Below are 18,342 nucleotides of genomic sequence, written 5' to 3'. Positions count from 1 at the left end.
GCACTGTGCATTAGATTGGGATCTCAATTTGGAGTTAGATTGGGATCGCACTGTGGGTTCGATTGGGATCTCACTGTGGGTTAGATTGGGATCGCACTGTGTGGGTTAGATTGGGATCTCACTGTGAGTTAGGTTGGGATCTCACTGTGGGTTAGATTGCGATCTCACTGTGGGTTAGATTGGGATCGCACTGTGGGTTAGATTGGGATCGCACAGTGTGGGATAGATTGGAATCGCACTGTGCGTTAGATTTGGATCTCACTGTGGGTTAGATTGGGATCACACTGTGCGTTAGATTGGGATCGGACTGTGGGTTAGATTGGGATCTCACTGTGGGTTAGATTGGGATCGCACTGTGCGTTAGATTGGGATCTCACTCTGTGGGTTAGATTGGGATCTCACTCTGTGGGTTAGATTGGGATCTCACTCTGTGGGTTAGATTGGGATCTCACTCTGTGGGTTAGATTGGGATCTCACTCTGTGGGTCAGATTGGGATCTGACTGTGTGGGTTAGATTGGGATCACATTGTGTGGGTTAGATTGGGATCACACTGTGGGTTAGATTGGGATTGCACTGTGGGTTAGATTGGGATCTCACTGTGGGTTAGATTGGGATCTCACTGTGTGGGTTAGATTGGAATGACACTGTGGGTTAGATTGGGTTCTCACTGTGGGTTAGATTGGGATCGCACTGTGCATTAGATTGGGATCTCAATTTGGAGTTAGATTGGGATCGCACTGTGGGTTCGATTGGGATCTCACTGTGGGTTAGATTGGGATCGCACTGTGTGGGTTAGATTGGGATCTCACTGTGAGTTAGGTTGGGATCTCACTGTGGGTTAGACTGCGATCTCACTGTGGGTTAGATTGGGATCGCACTGTGGGTTAGATTGGGATCGCACAGTGTGGGATAGATTGGAATCGCACTGTGCGTTAGATTTGGATCTCACTGTGGGTTAGATTGGGATCACACTGTGCGTTAGATTGGGATCGGACTGTGGGTTAGATTGGGATCTCACTGTGGGTTAGATTGGGATCGCACTGTGCGTTAGATTGGGATCTCACTGTGGGTTAGATTGGGATCGTACTGTGGGTTAGATTGGGATCTCACTGTGGGTTAGATTGGGATCTCACTGTGGGTTAGGTTGGGATCTCACTGTGGGTTAGGTTGGGATCTCACTGTGGGTTAGATTGGGATCGCACTCTGTGGGTTAGATTGGGATCGCACTGTGGGTTAGATTGGGATAGCACTGTGTGTTAGATTGGGATCTCAATGTGGGGTGAGATTGGGATCTAACTTTGGGATCTGACTGTGGGATAGATTGGGATCGCACTCTGTGGGTTAGATACATAGAAAGATCGAAATTAGGTACAGGAGTAGGACATTCGGCCCTTCAAGCCTGCACCGCCATTCAATGAGTTCATGGCTGAACATGCAACTTCAGTACCCCATTCCTGCTTTCTCGCCATACACCTTGAGCCCTAGTAGTAAGGACTACATTTAACTCATTTTTGAATATATTTAGTGAATTGGCTGCAACAACTTTCTGTGGCAGAGAATTCCACAGATTCACCACTCTCTGGGTGAAGAAGTTTCTCCTCATCTCGGTCCTAAATGGCTTACCCCTTATCCTTAGACTGTGACCCCTGGTTCTGTTTAGATTGGGATCTCATTGTGGGTCAGATTGGGATCGCAATGTGGGTTGGATTGGGATCGCTCAGTGGGCCAGATTGGGATCGCACTCTGTGGGTTAGAGTGGGATCGCACTCTGTGGGTTAGAGTGGGATCGCACTCTGTGGGTTAGAGTGGGATCGCACTCTGTGGGTTAGAGTGGGATCGCACTCTGTGGGTTAGATTGCAAACTCACTTTGGGTTAAATTTTGATCTCACTGTGTTGCTTCGATTGTAATCTCACTTTAGGTTAGTTTGGGATCTCACTGTGGGTTTGATTGGGATCTCACTGTGGGTTAGATTGGGATCGCACTGTGAGTTAGATTGGGATCGCAATCTGCGTTAGATTGAGATCGCACTGTGAGGTAGATTGCGATCTCACTTTGGGTTAGATTGGAATCGCAATGTGCGTTAGATTGGGATCTCACTCTGTGGGTTAGATTGGGATCTCACTGTGGGTTAGATTGGGATCTCACTCTGTGGGTTAGATTGGGATCTCACTCTGTGGGTTAGATTGCGATCTCACTGTGTTGCTAAGGTTATAACCTCACTTTAGGTTAGTTTCGGATCTCACTGTGGGTTTGATTGGGATCTCACTGTGGGTTCGATTGGGATCGCACTGTGCGTTAGATTGGGTTTTCACTGTGGGTTAGATTGGGTCTCAATGTGGGGTGAGATTGGGATTTCACTTTGGGATCTGACTGTGGGATAGATTGGGATCGCACTGTGGGTTAGATTGGGATCACACTGTGTGGGTTAGATTGGGATCTCACTTTGGGTTAGATTGGGATCGCACTGTGGGTTAGATTGGGATCGCACTGTGGGATAGATTGGGATCGCACTGTGGGTTAGTTTGGGATCGCACTGTGGATTTGATTGGGATCGCACTTTGTGCGTTAGATTGGGATTGCACTTTGTGGGTTAGATTGGGATTTCACTGTGTGTTAGATTGGGATCTCACTGTGGGTTAGATTGGGATCGCACTCTGTGGGTTAGATTGAGATTGCACTGTGGGGTTAGATTGGGATCGCAGTGTGGTTTAAATTGGGATCACACTGTGCGTTAAATTGGGATCTCGCTGGGGGTTAGATTGGGATCTCACTGTGGGTTAGATTGGGATCGCACTCTGTGGGTTAGATTGAGATTGCACTGTGGGGTTAGATTGGGATCGCACAGTGTGGGTTAAATTGGGATCACACTGTGCGTTAAATTGGGATCTCACTGTGGGTTAGATTGGGCTCTCACTGTGGGTTAGATTGAGATCGCACTGTGCGTTAGATTGGGATCTCACTGTGGGTTAGATTGGGATCGTACTGTGGGTTAGATTGGGATCTCACTGTGGGTTAGATTGGGATCTCACTGTGGGTAAGGTTGGGATCTCACTGTGGGTTAGGTTGGGATCTCACTGTGGGTTAGATTGGGATCGCACTCTGTGGGTTAGATTGGGATAGCACTGTGTGTTAGATTGGGATCTCAATGTGGGGTGAGATTGGGATCTAACTTTGGGATCTGACTGTGGGATAGATTGGGATCGCACTCTGTGGGTTAGATACATAGAAAGATAGAAAATAGGTACAGGAATAGGACATTCGGCCCTTCGAGCCTGCACTGCCATTCAATGAGTTCATGGCTGAACATGCAACTTCAGTACCCCATTCCTGCTTTCTCGCCATACACCTTGAGCCCTAGTAGTAAGGACTACATTTAACTCATTTTTGAATATATTTAGTGAATTGGCTGCAACAACTTTCTGTGGTAGAGAATTCCACAGATTCACCACTCTCTGGGTGAAGAAGTTTCTCCTCATCTTGGTCCTAAATGACTTACCCCTTATCCTCAGACTGTGACCCCTGGTTCTGGTTAGATTGGGATCTCATTGTGGGTCAGATTGGGATCGCACTGTGGGTTAGATTGGGATCGCTCAGTGGGCCAGATTGGGATCGCACTCTGTGGGTTAGAGTGGAATCGCACTCTGTGGGTTAGAGTGGAATCACACTCTGTGGGTTAGAGTGGGATCGCACTCCGTGGGTTAGATTGCAAACTCACTTTGGGTTAAATTGTGATCTCACTGTGTTGCTTAGATTGTAATCTCACTTTAGGTTAGTTTGGGATCTCACTGTGGGTTTGATTGGGATCTCACTGTGGGTTAGATTGGGATCGCACTGTGGGTTAGATTGGGATCGCAATCTGCGTTAGATTGGGATCGCACTGTGAGGTAGATTGCGATCTCACTTTGGGTTAGATTGGAATCGCAATGTGCGTTAGATTGGGATCTCACTCTGTGGGTTAGATGGGGATCTCACTGTGGGTTAGATTGGGATCTCACTCTGTGGGTTAGATTGGGATCTCACTCTGTGGGTTAGATTGCGATCTCACTGTGTTGCTTAGATTATAATCTCACTTTAGGTTAGTTTCGGATCTCACTGTGGGTTTGATTGGGATCTCACTGTGGGTTAGATTGGGATCGCACTGTGCGTTAGATTGGGCTCTCACTGTGGGTTAGATTGGGTCTCAATGTGGGGTGAGATTGGGATTTCACTTTGGGATCTGACTGTGGGATAGATTGGGATCGCACTGTGGGTTAGATTCGGATCACACTGTGTGGGTTAGATTGGGATCGCACTGTGGGTTAGTTTGGGATCGCACTGTGGATTTGATTGGGATCGCACTGTGTGCGTTAGATTGGGATTGCACTTTGTGGGTTAGATTGGGATTTCACTGTGTGTTAGATTGGGATCTCACTGTGGGTTAGATTGGGATCGCACTCTGTGGGTTAGATTGAGATTGCACTGTGGGGTTAGATTGGGATCGCAGTGTGGTTTAAATTGGGATCACACTGTGCGTTAAATTGGGATCTCGCTGGGGGTTAGATTGGGATCTCACTGTGGGTTAGATTGGGATCGCACTCTGTGGGTTATATTGAGATTGCACTGTGGGGTTAGATTGGGATCGCACAGTGTGGGTTAAATTGGGATCACACTGTGCGTTAAATTGGGATCTCACTGGGGGTTAGATTGGGATCTCACTGTGGGTTAGATTGGGATCTCCCTCTGGGTTAGATTGAGATCGCACTGTGCGTTAGATTGGGATCTCACTGTGGGTTAGATTGGGATCGTACTGTGGGTTAGATTGGGATCTCACTGTGGGTTAGATTGGGATCTCACTGTGGGTTAGGTTGGGATCTCACTGTGGGTTAGGTTGGGATCTCACTGTGGGTTAGATTGGGATCGCACTCTGTGGGTTAGATTGGGATAGCACTGTGTGTTAGATTGGGATCTCAATGTGGGGTGAGATTGGGATCTAACTTTGGGATCTGACTGTGGGATAGATTGGGATCGCACTCTGTGGGTTAGATACATAGAAAGATAGAAAATAGGTACAGGAGTAGGACATTCGGTCCTTCGAGCCTGCACCGCCATTCAATGAGTTCATGGCTGAACATGCAACTTCAGTACCCCATTCCTGCTTTCTCGCCATACACCTTGAGCCCTAGTAGTAAGGACTACATTTAACTCATTTTTGAATATATTTAGTGAATTGGCTGCAACAACTTTCTGTGGTAGAGAATTCCACAGATTCACCACTCTCTGGGTGAAGAAGTTTCTCCTCATCTCGGTCATAAATGGCTTATCCCTTATCCTTAGATTGTGACCCCTGGTTCTGGTTAGATTGGGATCTCATTGTGGGTCAGATTGGGATCGCACTGTGGGTTAGATTGGGATTGCTCAGTGGGCCAGATTGGGATCGCACTCTGTGGGTTAGTTTGCAAAGTCACTTTGGGTTAAATTGTGATCTCACTGTGTTGCTTAGATTGTAATCTCACTTTAGGTTAGTTTGGGATTTCACTGTGGGTTTGATTGGGATCTCACTGTGGGTTAGATTGGGATCGCACTGTGCGTTAGATTGGGATCTTACTGTGGGTTAGATTGGGTCTCAATGTGGGGTGAGATTGGGATCTCACTTTGGGATCTGACTGTGGGATAGATTGGGATCGCACTGTGGGTTAGATTGGGATCGCGCTGTGGGTTAGATTGGGATCGCACTGTGGGTTAGACTGGGATCGCACTGTGGGTTAGACTGGGATCGCACTGTGGGTTAGATTGGGATCTCACTCTGTGCGTTAGATTGTGATCGCACTGTGCGTTAGATTCGGATCTCAATGTGGGGTGAGATTGGGATCTCATTGTGGCATTAGATTGCGATCTCACTTTGGGATCTCACTGTGGGATAGATTGGGATCACACTGTGGGTTAGATTGGGATCACACTGTGTGGGTTAGATTGGGATCACACTGTGGGTTAGATTGGGATCGCACTGTGGGATAGATTGGGATCGCACTGTGGGTTAGTTTGGGATCGCACTGTGGATTTGATGGGATCGCACTGTGTGGGTTAGATTGTGATTGCACTTTGTGGGTTAGATTGGGATCTCACTGTGTGTTAGATTGGGATCTCACTGTGGGTTAGATTGGGATCGCACTCTGTGGGTTAGATTGAGATTGACCTGTGGGGTTAGATTGGGATCGCAGTGTGGGTTAAATTGGGATCACACTGTGCGTTAAATTGGGATCTCGCTGGGGGTTAGATTGGGATCTCACTGTGGGTTAAATTGGGATCGCACTCTGTGGGTTAGATTGAGATTGCACTGTGGGGTTAGATTGGGATCGCAGTGTGGTTTAAATTGGGATCACACTGTGCGTTAAATTGGGATCTCGCTGGGGTTTAGATTGGGATCTCACTGTGGGTTAGATTGGGATCGCACTCTGTGGGTTATATTGAGATTGCACTGTGGGGTTAGATTGGGATCGCACAGTGTGGGTTAAATTGGGATCACACTGTGCGTTAAATTGGGATCTCACTGGGGGTTAGATTGAGATCTCACTGTGGGTTAGATTGGGATCTCCCTGTGGGTTAGATTGAGATCGCACTGTGCGTTAGATTGGGATCTCACTGTGGGTTAGATTGGGATCGTACTGTGGGTTAGATTGGGATCTCACTGTGGGTTAGATTGGGATCTCACTGTGGGTTAGGTTGGGATCTCACTGTGGGTTAGGTTGGGATCTCACTGTGGGTTAGATTGGGATCGCACTCTGTGGGTTAGATTGGGATAGCACTGTGTGTTAGATTGGGATCTCAATGTGGGGTGAGATTGGGATCTAACTTTGGGATCTGACTGTGGGATAGATTGGGATCGCACTCTGTGGGTTAGATACATAGAAAGATAGAAAATAGGTACAGGAGTAGGACATTCGGCTCTTCGAGCCTGCACCGCCATTCAATGAGTTCATGGCTGAACATGCAACTTCAGTACCCCATTCCTGCTTTCTCGCCATACACCTTGAGCCCTAGTAGTAAGGACTACATTTAACTCATTTTTGAATATATTTAGTGAATTGGCTGCAACAACTTTCTGTGGTAGAGAATTCCACAGATTCACCACTCTCTGGGTGAAGAAGTTTCTCCTCATCTCGGTCATAAATGGCTTATCCCTTATCCTTAGATTGTGACCCCTGGTTCTGGTTAGATTGGGATCTCATTGTGGGTCAGATTGGGATCGCACTGTGGGTTAGATTGGGATTGCTCAGTGGGCCAGATTGGGATCGCACTCTGTGGGTTAGTTTGCAAAGTCACTTTGGGTTAAATTGTGATCTCACTGTGTTGCTTAGATTGTAATCTCACTTTAGGTTAGTTTGGGATTTCACTGTGGGTTTGATTGGGATCTCACTGTGGGTTAGATTGGGATCGTACTGTGCGTTAGATTGGGATCTTACTGTGGGTTAGATTGGGTCTCAATGTGGAGTGAGATTGGGATCTCACTTTGGGATCTGACTGTGGGATAGATTGGGATCGCACTGTGGGTTAGATTGGGATCGCGCTGTGGGTTAGATTGGGATCGCACTGTGGGTTAGACTGGGATCGCACTGTGGGTTAGACTGGGATCGCACTGTGGGTTAGATTGGGATCTCACTCTGTGCGTTAGATTGTGATCGCACTGTGCGTTAGATTCGGATCTCAATGTGGGGTGAGATTGGGATCTCATTGTGGCATTAGATTGCGATCTCACTTTGGGATCTCACTGTGGGATAGATTGGGATCACACTGTGGGTTAGATTGGGATCACACTGTGTGGGTTAGATTGGGATCACACTGTGGGTTAGATTGGGATCGCACTGTGGGATAGATTGGGATCGCACTGTGGGTTAGTTTGGGATCGCACTGTGGATTTGATGGGATCGCACTGTGTGGGTTAGATCGCGATTGCACTTTGTGGGTTAGATTGGGATCTCACTGTGTGTTAGATTGGGATCTCACTGTGGGTTAGATTGGGATCGCACTCTGTGGGTTAGATTGAGATTGACCTGTGGGGTTAGATTGGGATCGCAGTGTGGGTTAAATTGGGATCACACTGTGGGTTAGATTGGGTCTCAATGTGGGGTGAGATTGGGATCTCATTTTGGGATCTGACTGTGGGATAGATTGGGATCGCACTGTGGGTTAGATTGGCATCGCGCTGTGGGATAGATTGGGATCGCACTGTGGGTTAGATTGGATCGCACTGTGGGTTAGATTGGGATCGCACTGTGCGTTAGATTGGGATCACACTGTGCGTTAAATTGGGATCTCGCTGGGGGTTAGATTGGGATCTCACTGTGGGTTAAATTGGGATCGCACTCTGTGGGTTAGATTGAGATTGCACTGTGGGGTTAGATTGGGATCGCACAGTGTGGGTTAGATTGGGATCACACTGTGCATTAAATTGGGATCTCACTGGGGGTTAGATTGGGATCTCACTGTGGGTTAGATTGGGATCGCACAGTGTGGGTTAGATTGGGATCACTCTGTGCGTTAAATTGGGATCTCACTGGGGGTTAGATTGGGATCTCACTGTGGGTTAGATTGGGATCTCACTGTGGGTTAGATTGGGATCTCACTGGGGGTTAGATTGGGATCTCACTGTGGGTTAGATTGGGATCTCACTGTGGGTTAGATTGGGATCTCACTGTGGGTTAGATTGGGATCGCACAGTGTGGGATAGATTGGGATCGCACTGTGCGTTAGATTTGGATCTCACTGTGGGTTAGATTGGGATCACACTGTGCGTTAGATTGGGATCGCACTGTGGGTTAGATTGGGATCTCACTGTGGGTTAGATTGGGATCGCACTGTGCGTTAGATTGGGATCTCACTGTGGGTTAGATTGGGATCGTACTGTGGGTTAGATTGGGATCTCACTGTGGGTTAGATTGGGATCTCACTGTGGGTTAGGTTGGGATCTCACTGTGGGTTAGGTTGGGATCTCACTGTGGGTTAGATTGGGATCGCACTCTGTGGGTTAGATTGGGATCGCACTGTGGGTAAGATTGGGATAGCACTGTGTGTTAGATTGGGATCTCAATGTGGGGTGAGATTGGGATCTAACTTTGGGATCTGACTGTGGGATAGATTGGGTTCGCACTCTGTGGGTTAGATACATAGAAAGATAGAAAATAGGTACAGGAGTAGGACATTCGGCCCTTCGAGCCTGCACCGCCATTCAATGAGTTCATGGCTGAACATGCAACTTCAGTACCCCATTCCTGCTTTCTCGCCATACACCTTGAGCCCTAGTAGTAAGGACTACATTTAACTCATTTTTGAATATATTTAGTGAATTGGCTGCAACAACTTTCTATGGTAGAGAATTCCACAGATTCACCACTCTCTGGGTGAAGAAGTTTCTCCTCATCTCGGTCATAAATGGCTTACCCCTTATCCTTAGACTGTGACCCCTGGTTCTGGTTAGATTGGGATCTCATTGTGGGTCAGATTGGGATCGCACTGTGGGTTAGATTGGGATCGCTCAGTGGGTCAGATTGGGATCGCACTCTGTGGGTTAGATTGCAAACTCACTTTGGGTTAAATTGTGATCTCACTGTGTTGCTTAGATTGTAATATCACTTTAGGTTAGTTTGGGATCTCACTGTGGGTTTGATTGGGATCGCACTGTGCGTTAGATTGGATCTTACTGTGGGTTAGATTGGGTCTCAATGTGGGGTGAGATTGGGATCTCACTTTGGGATCTGACTGTGGGATAGATTGGGATCGCACTGTGGGTTAGATTGGGATCGCGCTGTGGGTTAGATTGGGATCGCACTGTGGGTTAGATTGGATCGCACTGTGGGTTAGATTGGGATCGCACTGTGCGTTAGATTGTGATCGCACTGTGGATTAGATTCGGATCTCAATGTTGGGTGAGATTGGGATCTCATTGTGGCATTAGATTGCGATCTCACTTTGGGATCTCACTGTGGGATAGATTGGGATCGCACTGTGGGTTAGATTGGGATCACACTGTGTGGGTTAGATTGGGATCTCACTTTGGGTTAGTTTGGGATCTCACTTTGGGTTAGATTGGGATCTCACTGTGGGTTAGATTGGGATTGCACTTTGTGGGTTAGATTGGGATCTCACTGTGTGTTAGATTGGGATCTCACTGTGGGTTAGATTGAGATTGCACTGTGGGGTTAGATTGAGATTGCACTGTGGGGTTAGATTGGGATCGCAGTGTGGGTTAAATTGGGATCACACTCTGCGTTAAATTGGGATCTCGCTGGGGGTTAGATTGGGATCTCACTGTGGGTTAAATTGGGATCGCACTCTGTGGGTTAGATTGAGATTGCACTGTGGGGTTAGATTGAGATCGCATAGTGTGGGTTAAATTGGGATCACACTGTGCGTTAAATTGGGATCTCACTGGGGGTTAGATTGGGATCTCACTGTGGGTTAGATTGGGATCTCACTGTGGGTTAGATTGGGATCTCACTGTGGATTAGTTTGTGATCGCACTGTGCATTAGATTGAGATCTCACCGTACGTTAGATTGGGATCGCACTGTTTGGGTTGGATTGGGATCTCACTGTTTGGGTTAGATGGGGAACGCACTATGCGTTTGATTGGGATCTCACTGTGGTTTAGATTGGGATCTCACTGTTTGGGTTAGATGGGGATCGCACTGTGCGTTCGATTGGGATCTCACTGTGGTTTAGATTGGGAACTCACTGTGGGTTAGATCGGGATCTCATTGTGCGTTCGATTGGGATCGCACTGCGGATTAATTTGGGATCTCACTGTTGGGTTAGATTGGGATCTCACTGTGGGTTAGATTGAGATCTCACTGTGGGTTAGATTGGGATCTCACTGTTGGTTAGATTGGGATCGCACTGTGTGGGTTAGATTGGGATCTCACTGTGAGTTAGATTGGGATCTCACTGTGGGTTAGATTGGGATCTCACTGTGGGTTAGATTGGGATCGCACTGTGGGTTAGATTGGGATCGCACAGTGTGGGTTAGATTGGGATCGCACTGTGCTTTAGATTTGGATCTCACTGTGGGTTAGATTGGGATCACACTGTGCGTTAGATTGGGATCGCACTGTGGGTTAGATTGGGATCGCACTGTGCGTTAGATTTGGATCTCACTGTGGGTTAGATTGAGATTCACACTGTGCGTTAGATTGGGATCGCACTGTGGGTTAGATTGGGATCTCACTCTGTGGGCTAGATTGGGATCGCACTGTGGGTTACATTGGGATCGCATGGTGGGTTAGATTGGGATCGCACTGTGCATTAGATTGGGATCTCACTCTGCTTGTTAGATTGGGATCGCACTGTGCATTAGATTGGGATCTCACTGTGTGTTAGATTGGGATCTCACTGTTGGGTTAGATTGGGATCGCACTGTGCATTAGATTGGGATCGCACTGTGCGGGTTAGATTGGGATCGCACTGTGGGTTAGATTGGGATCGCACTGTGGGGTTAGATTGGGATCGCACTGTTGGGTTAGATTGGGATCGCACTGTGCGGGTTAGATTGGGATCGCACTGTGGGTTAGATTGGGATCGCACTGTGGGTTAGATTGGGATCGCACTGTGGGTTAGATTGGGATCGCACTGTGCATTAGATTGGGATCGCACTGTGGGTTAGATTGGGATCGCACTGTGGGTTAGATTGGGATCGCACTGTGGGGTTAGATTGGGATCGCACTGTGTGGGTTTTACAATGTGGTCTGTTGGTGAATTGCTTATTCCTGACTGCTCTGTTCTTGGAAACATTCTCTACCTTCAGTTGAAACGAAGCACGGTGTCGAGTCAAGTTGCCGATTTCCGCAAATGACTAACCTGAGCAACCATTTGAGGTGTTGCATCAACATGGCTGGCACCGGGATAAGGCATCAGCAGTTTGTAGACGTTGTTCCAGGATTGAGCCCACATATTCCCTGCCAGAGCCGACAGATAATGTTAAACAGATGCATAAGACAGAAATGCTAATCACTGTTGCTCAAGTTGTTTAGACATCGGTGCAGGAGTAGGCCATTTGGCCCTTCGAGCCTGCACCACCATTCAATAAGATCATGGCTGATCATTCACCTCAGTACCCCTTTCCTGCTTTCTCTCCATACCCCTTGATCCCTTTAGCCGTAAGGGCCATATCTAACTCCCTCTTGAATATATCCAATGAACTGGCATCAACAACTCTCTGTGGTAAGGAATTCCACAGGTTAACAACTCTCTGAGTGAAGAAGTTTCTCCTCATCTCAGTCCTAAATGGCTTACCCCTTATCCTTAGAATATGTTCCCTGGTTCTGGACTTCCCAAACATCGGGAACATTCTTCCTGCATCTAACCTGTCCAGTCCTGTCAGAATCTTATATGTTTCTATGAGATCCCTCTCATCCTTCTAAACTCCTGTGAATACAGGCCCAGTCGATCCAGTCTCTCCTCATATGTCAGTCCTGCCATCCTGGGAATCAGTCTGGTGAAGCTTCGTTGCACTCCCTCAATAGCAAGAACGTCCTTCCTCAGATTAGGAGACCAAAACTGAACACAATATTCCAGGTGAGCCCTCACCACGGTCCTGTACAACTGCAGTAAGACCTTCTTGCTCCTATACTGAAATCCACTAGCTATGAAGGCCAACAAACCATTTGCCTTCTTCACCGCCTGCTGTACCTGCATGCCAACTTTCAATGACTGATGTACCATGACACCCAGGTCTCGTTGCACCTCCCCTTTTCCTAATCTGCCGCCATTCAGATAATATTCTGCCTTCGTGTTTTTGCCCCCAAAGTGGATAACCTCACATTTATCCACATACTGCATCTGCCACGCGTTTGCCCACTCATCTAATTTGTCCAAGTCACCCTGCAGCCTTTTAGCGTCCTCCTCACAGCTCACACTGCCACCCAACTTAGTGTCATCTGCAAACTTGGAGATATTACACTCAATTCCCTCATCCAAATCATTAATGTATATTGTAAATAGCTGGGGTCCCAGCACTGAGCCCTGCGGCACCCCACTAGTCACTGCCTGCCATTTTGAAAAGGACCCGTTAATCTCAACTCTCTGCTTCCTGTCTGCCAACCAGTTCTCTATCCACGTCAGTACATTACCCCCAATACCATGTGCTTTAGTTTTGCCCACCATGCTCTTGTGTGGGACCTTGTCAAAAGCCTTTTGAAAGTCCAAATACACCACATCCACTGGTTCTCCCTTGTTCACTCTACTAGTTACATCCTCAAAACATTCTAGAAGATTTGTCAAGCAGGATTTCTCTTTCATAAATCCATGCTGACTTGGACCAATCCCGTCACTGCTTTCCAAATGCGCTGCTATTTCATCTTTAATAATTGATTCCAACATTTTCCCCACTCCCGATGTCAGGCTAATTGTTTTCTCTCTCCCTCCTTTTTTAAACAGTGGTGTTACATTAGCTACCGTCCAGTCCATAGGAACTGATCCAAAGTCGATAGACTGTTGGAAAAGTCTTTGCAAATGTCTCTTTCTGATACCACGAACTCAGAATGTCTTGGAATCAAACGTGCCAACAATCCGTTCTGCCCTGGCCCAGTGAATAGCATTCTTGCTCCTGAGTCAGTAGATCAAATCTTGAGCACAAAATCTCGGCTGACACTCCAGTGCAGTACTGAGGGAGCACTGCACTGTCAGAGGTTCTGTCCTTTGGATGAAACATTAAATCGAGGCCCATTCGGGCCCGTCTGCTCCCTCAGATGGATGTCAAAAATCCCATTGCACTATTTGAAGAAAAGTATCCTGGCCAATCTTCATCCCTCAACCAACATCCAATAAAAGAGATTATTTTGTTTTTACAGTATCACATGGCTGTTTGTGGGAGCTTGCTGTGCGCAGTATGACTGTCTAGCTTCCTACATTACAACAGTGACTACACTTCAAAAGTACTTCATTGGCTGTAAAGCGCTTTGGGAAGTCCCGAGATTATGAAAGGGACTAAAGAAATGCAGCTTTTTAATCCTTCTCTTGTACCCTGCACTACATTATTCCAGTTGAATCTTCACTAAATCTTTACCTAGCTTGCTATAATGTGATGCCCACAACTGTCCATAATACACATTGAGTAATCAGTGTCTCGTACACATTTAACATCACTTCCTTGCTTTTATATTCAAACTCAGAATTCCATTTGCTCTTTCTAACTCACATTCACCTTTGAACACTATAATTCACCATCCCCACATATCTCTGTTCCTCGACTCGCAGAAATGTTTCAATTTAGAGTCATCATCATCATAGGTAGTCCCTCAAAATCGAGGAAGACTTGCTTCCACTATAAAAGTGAGTTTTCAGGTGGCTGAACAGTCCAATACGGGAATTACAGTCTCTGTCACAGATGGGACAGACAGTGGTTGAAGGAACGGGTGGGTGGGGAGTCTGGTTTGCCGCACTCTCCTTCCGCTGTCTGCGCTTGATTTCTGCATGCTCTCGGCGACGAGACTCGAGGTGCTCAGCGCCCTCTCGGATGCACTTCCTCCACTTTGACGGTCTTTGGCCAGGGACTCCCAGGTGTCGGTGGGGAATGTTACGTTTTATCAAGGAGGCTTTGAGGGTGTCCGTGAAACATTTCCTCTGCTCAATTTAGAGTATAAATCCTTTCATAGTATCATAGACTGATGCAGCACAGGAGGCCATGCCGACTCCTGGAAAGACCCTGCTATGTCTATAATGCACTTATGAATGACTCCACGAGGCAATGTGTTGTACTCAAACTGTAGTGACCTTAGGCCTTTATTCGTAACTCCAGAGTGAGGCACAAGCATGGTGGGTAGCCTTTTATACTGGGCCTGCACACCTATGCAGGTGACCCTCAGGTCTCCCACTGCAGTGCCCTCTGGTGGACAGCTCATGCCACAGGGGCAGGAAACCCCAGTCTCCACCAGTTGCACCCTCTAGTGGTGCCAGCATAGCATATACACAGTGTAAACCTTATTGAGAGTACATCAGGTAACAAGTCTCCATCTTATGCAACTATACAGTGACTACACAAAGAGTATATCTATAGTCTGCATATATAACAGTCCCATCCAACCAGTCCTGCTCCCGTCCTTTCCCCAGTGTCCTGCACATTCTTTTCCTTCAAGTATTTATCCAATTCCCTTTTAAACTGAATTATTGAACCAGCTTCCATCGCCCTTTCAGGCAGTGCCTTCCAGATCACAACAACTCGCTTGGTAAAACACTTTCTCCTCATTTCCTCTCTGGTTCCTTTGTCAATGTCCTCTGGTGACCGACCCGTCAGTCACTGGAAACCGTTTCTCCTTATTTACTCTATCAAAACCCTTCATGATTTTGAACACCTCTATAAAATCTCCTCAACCCTCTCTGCTCTGAAGAGAACAACCCCAGCTTCTCCAGATTCTCCACAGAACTGAATTCCCTCATCCCTGGAACCATTCCAGGATAGAGATAGATAGAGTGGAGAGGAAGGACCTATTTCCCTTAGCAAAGGGGTCAATAACCAGGGGGCATAGATTTAAAGTACTAGGTAGGAGGTTAAGAGGAGATTTGAGGGGAAATTTCTTCACCCAGAGGGTGGTGGGGGTCTGGAACTCTCTGCCTAAAAGGGTGGTAGAGGCAGAAACCCTCACCACATTTAAAAAGTACTTGGGAGTGCACCTGTAGTGCCATAACCTACAGGGCTACGGACCAAGAGCTGGAAAGTGGGATTAGGCTGGATGGCTCTTGGTTGGCTAGCACGGACACGATGGGCCGAATGGCCTCCTTCTGTGCTTTAAATTTCTAGGATTCCAGTAAATCTTCTCTGCACCCTCTCTAAGGCCTAAAGTGTGGCGCCCAGAATTGAACACAGTACTCCAACTGTGGCCTAACAAGTGTTTTATAAAGCCACTGCTCTTTTTCTCAATGTCCTACCTTTCCTGATACCCTCCCCACCACCCCCACAAAACTAGCCGGCATTTTAAATGCTCGCTCCCCTCCTCACATACTGTCTCCTTTCCTTTCAAAGCTGCTATCATCACGTCCCTCCTTCAAAAAAATACCCTGAATCTCTTTGTCCTCGCTAGCGACCACCCCATCTCCAACCTCCCCTTCTTCTCCAAGGTGCTGGAACGTGTTGTCCCAGCTCTGCATCCTTCTCTCCTGCAACTCCCTGGTTGAATCCATCCAATCAGGCTCCCAACCCACCCACAGCGCTGAAACATCGCTCACAAGAAATGATGGTCTAGCCTACCCTTCCTTTGATTGATTGGGTTGGGTTTGAGCGTTGATGTTCACTGGCGGCAAGCAGGGTTTTAGACACTGAGGATGTACAATAAAACCTCGCTTCCCACAGCCTACATCAAACACCCCAGGAACAACTCTGGAGTTGAAGAAATAAAGAGTGCTGGCAGATAGGACTGAAATGTATGACAGCTGCCATCCAGAAGAAGCTTGTGATGTGAATGTCCATCTTACCCAAGAGGTGGGCTGGGATTGGACCCTTCAGGTTGATGTACTTGTTGCCATATTTCTTGTGCAACGCTCTCCTGACGTAAGCATGCAGGTTCAGGTAGAGGGGCTTCAGCTGGTTGTAAATATTCTCCAAATCTGCTTCAAAGGTTTTGGAATCATAAAGGGACCTCCAGAAAGCTCCTGTATCAGCATGCCCTGAAATAGAAAGGGAAATAAAACGGAGACTGCGTCATTCCCAGGGAAAGCACACGATAACTCATTCTTGTTCCTCTGCCATTTCTGTCACATTTGAAGCCGACTGAAAGATATAAGGACCGGGTTGCTACATGGAGTTCACCCTGCCAAGTCCCTAATGGTCATGGTCCCACAGCATCAACTTAGCACCGGTTGGCAAACTCACTCAAAATGGAAAAGGTGAGACACACCGTTGGGGAATAGGTTTACTCTGTATCGAACCCGTGCTGTACCTGCCCTGGGAGTGTTTGATGGGGCAGTGTAGAGGGAAATTTACTCTGTATCTAACCTGTGCTGTACCTGCCCTGGGAGTGCTTGATGGGACAGTGTAGAGGGAGCTTTACTCTGTATCTAACCTGTGCTATACCTGCCCTGGGAGTGTTTGATGGGACAGTGTAGAGGGAGCTTTATTCTGTATCTAACCCGTGCTGTACCTGCTCTGGGAGTGTTTGATGGGACAGTGTAGAGGGAAGCTTTACTCTGTATCTAACCCGTGCTGTACCTGCCACAGGAGTGTTTGATGGGACAGTATAGAGGGAGCTTTACTCTGTATCTAACCTGTGCTATACCTGCCCTGGGAGTGTTTGATGGGACAGTGTAGAGGGAAGCTTTATTCTGTATCTAACCCGTGCTGTACCTGCCCTGGGAGTGTTTGATGGGACAGTGTAGAGGGAAGCTTTATTCTGTATCTAACCCATGCTGTACCTGCCCTGGGAGTGTTTGATGGGACAGTGTAGAGGGAAGTTTTATTCTGTATCTAACCCCGTGCTGCACCTGCCCTGGGAGTGTTTGATGGGACAGTGTAGAGGGAGCTTTACTCTGTATCTAACCTGTACTGTACTTGCCCTGGGAGTGTTTGATGGAGCAGTGTAGAGGGAGCTTTACTCTGTATCTAACCCTGTACTGTACTTGCCCTGGGAGTGTTTGATGGGACAGTGTAGAGGGAGCTTTACTCTGTATCTAACCCCGTGCTGCACCTGCCCTGGGAGTGTTTGATGGGACAGTGTAGAGGGAGCTGTACTGTACTTGCCCTGGGACTAATACCCAGGACTAATATTACTCATGTTGAAGATGTTAAAACAGGTTTTTTTAAAAAGTGATTGCACAACCCATTCTCAATCTCTATGAGCTGTGAGTGTGGTTAACCATACAGGGAGAAGGCACAGTCGTACAGACTGACCCTAGCTCTCCTGCTAGTGGTCACTGCAGTGTTTCTGAAAGTCAGTTTTGACACGGACTATTGTGTAACTAAAGTCCCAGGCCTGGGGAAGCCTCACCGTTCAGTTTTGCTGCCTTGTTGCTCAGATACACATATCTCTTGAAGTTTGTCCTCATTTTCTTCCCTGAGGCGTCTCTCCATCCTTTCCAGGCAAACAGCAGCTCGTTGTAGTCGTTAGAGGTCGCCATGATCTCCGTCAGATCTGTGGATGATTGACAGGTCAGCCCGTGTGACAGCTGAAACCGCAGATCCCTGGGTGCCAGTAATTACCAGCATCTGGCACCCGACTTCGCGGGGCTCCAGACAAGGAGGGCAGCTCCACTCCCTCTCCTTCCTGCAACCACTTCCAAAAAACGACAATTATTCAAATCATTACATATCATCATAAAAGGATAGTTGGTGTTAGATCTCTTAATTTCCAATGAAATACGAACTCCGATGGTAGTTTTAACTTTT

At 47.3% G+C, this 18,342-nt stretch overlaps 1 protein-coding gene across 2 annotated transcripts in view; it reads right to left on the bottom strand.

Moving 5' to 3' along the window:
• Positions 1-18,342, bottom strand: part of ace (angiotensin I converting enzyme (peptidyl-dipeptidase A) 1) — a 271,560-nt gene that overhangs the window by 100,724 nt on the left and 152,494 nt on the right. For both annotated transcript variants that reach the window (XM_070864766.1, XM_070864767.1), the window contains 3 exons: positions 17,945-18,088; positions 16,437-16,628; positions 11,829-11,926 (listed from right to left, as the gene is read on the bottom strand). In XM_070864766.1, the coding sequence (XP_070720867.1) occupies positions 11,829-11,926; positions 16,437-16,628; positions 17,945-18,088 (434 nt within the window). The remainder of the gene's footprint in view (positions 1-11,828; positions 11,927-16,436; positions 16,629-17,944; positions 18,089-18,342) is intronic.

This window comes from Pristiophorus japonicus, chromosome 21, assembly GCF_044704955.1.
Source record: "Pristiophorus japonicus isolate sPriJap1 chromosome 21, sPriJap1.hap1, whole genome shotgun sequence".
NCBI lineage: Eukaryota > Metazoa > Chordata > Chondrichthyes > Pristiophoridae > Pristiophorus > Pristiophorus japonicus.
The sequence above is the reverse complement of the archived record's forward strand: the minus strand, read 5'-3'. Positions and strand labels throughout refer to the sequence as shown.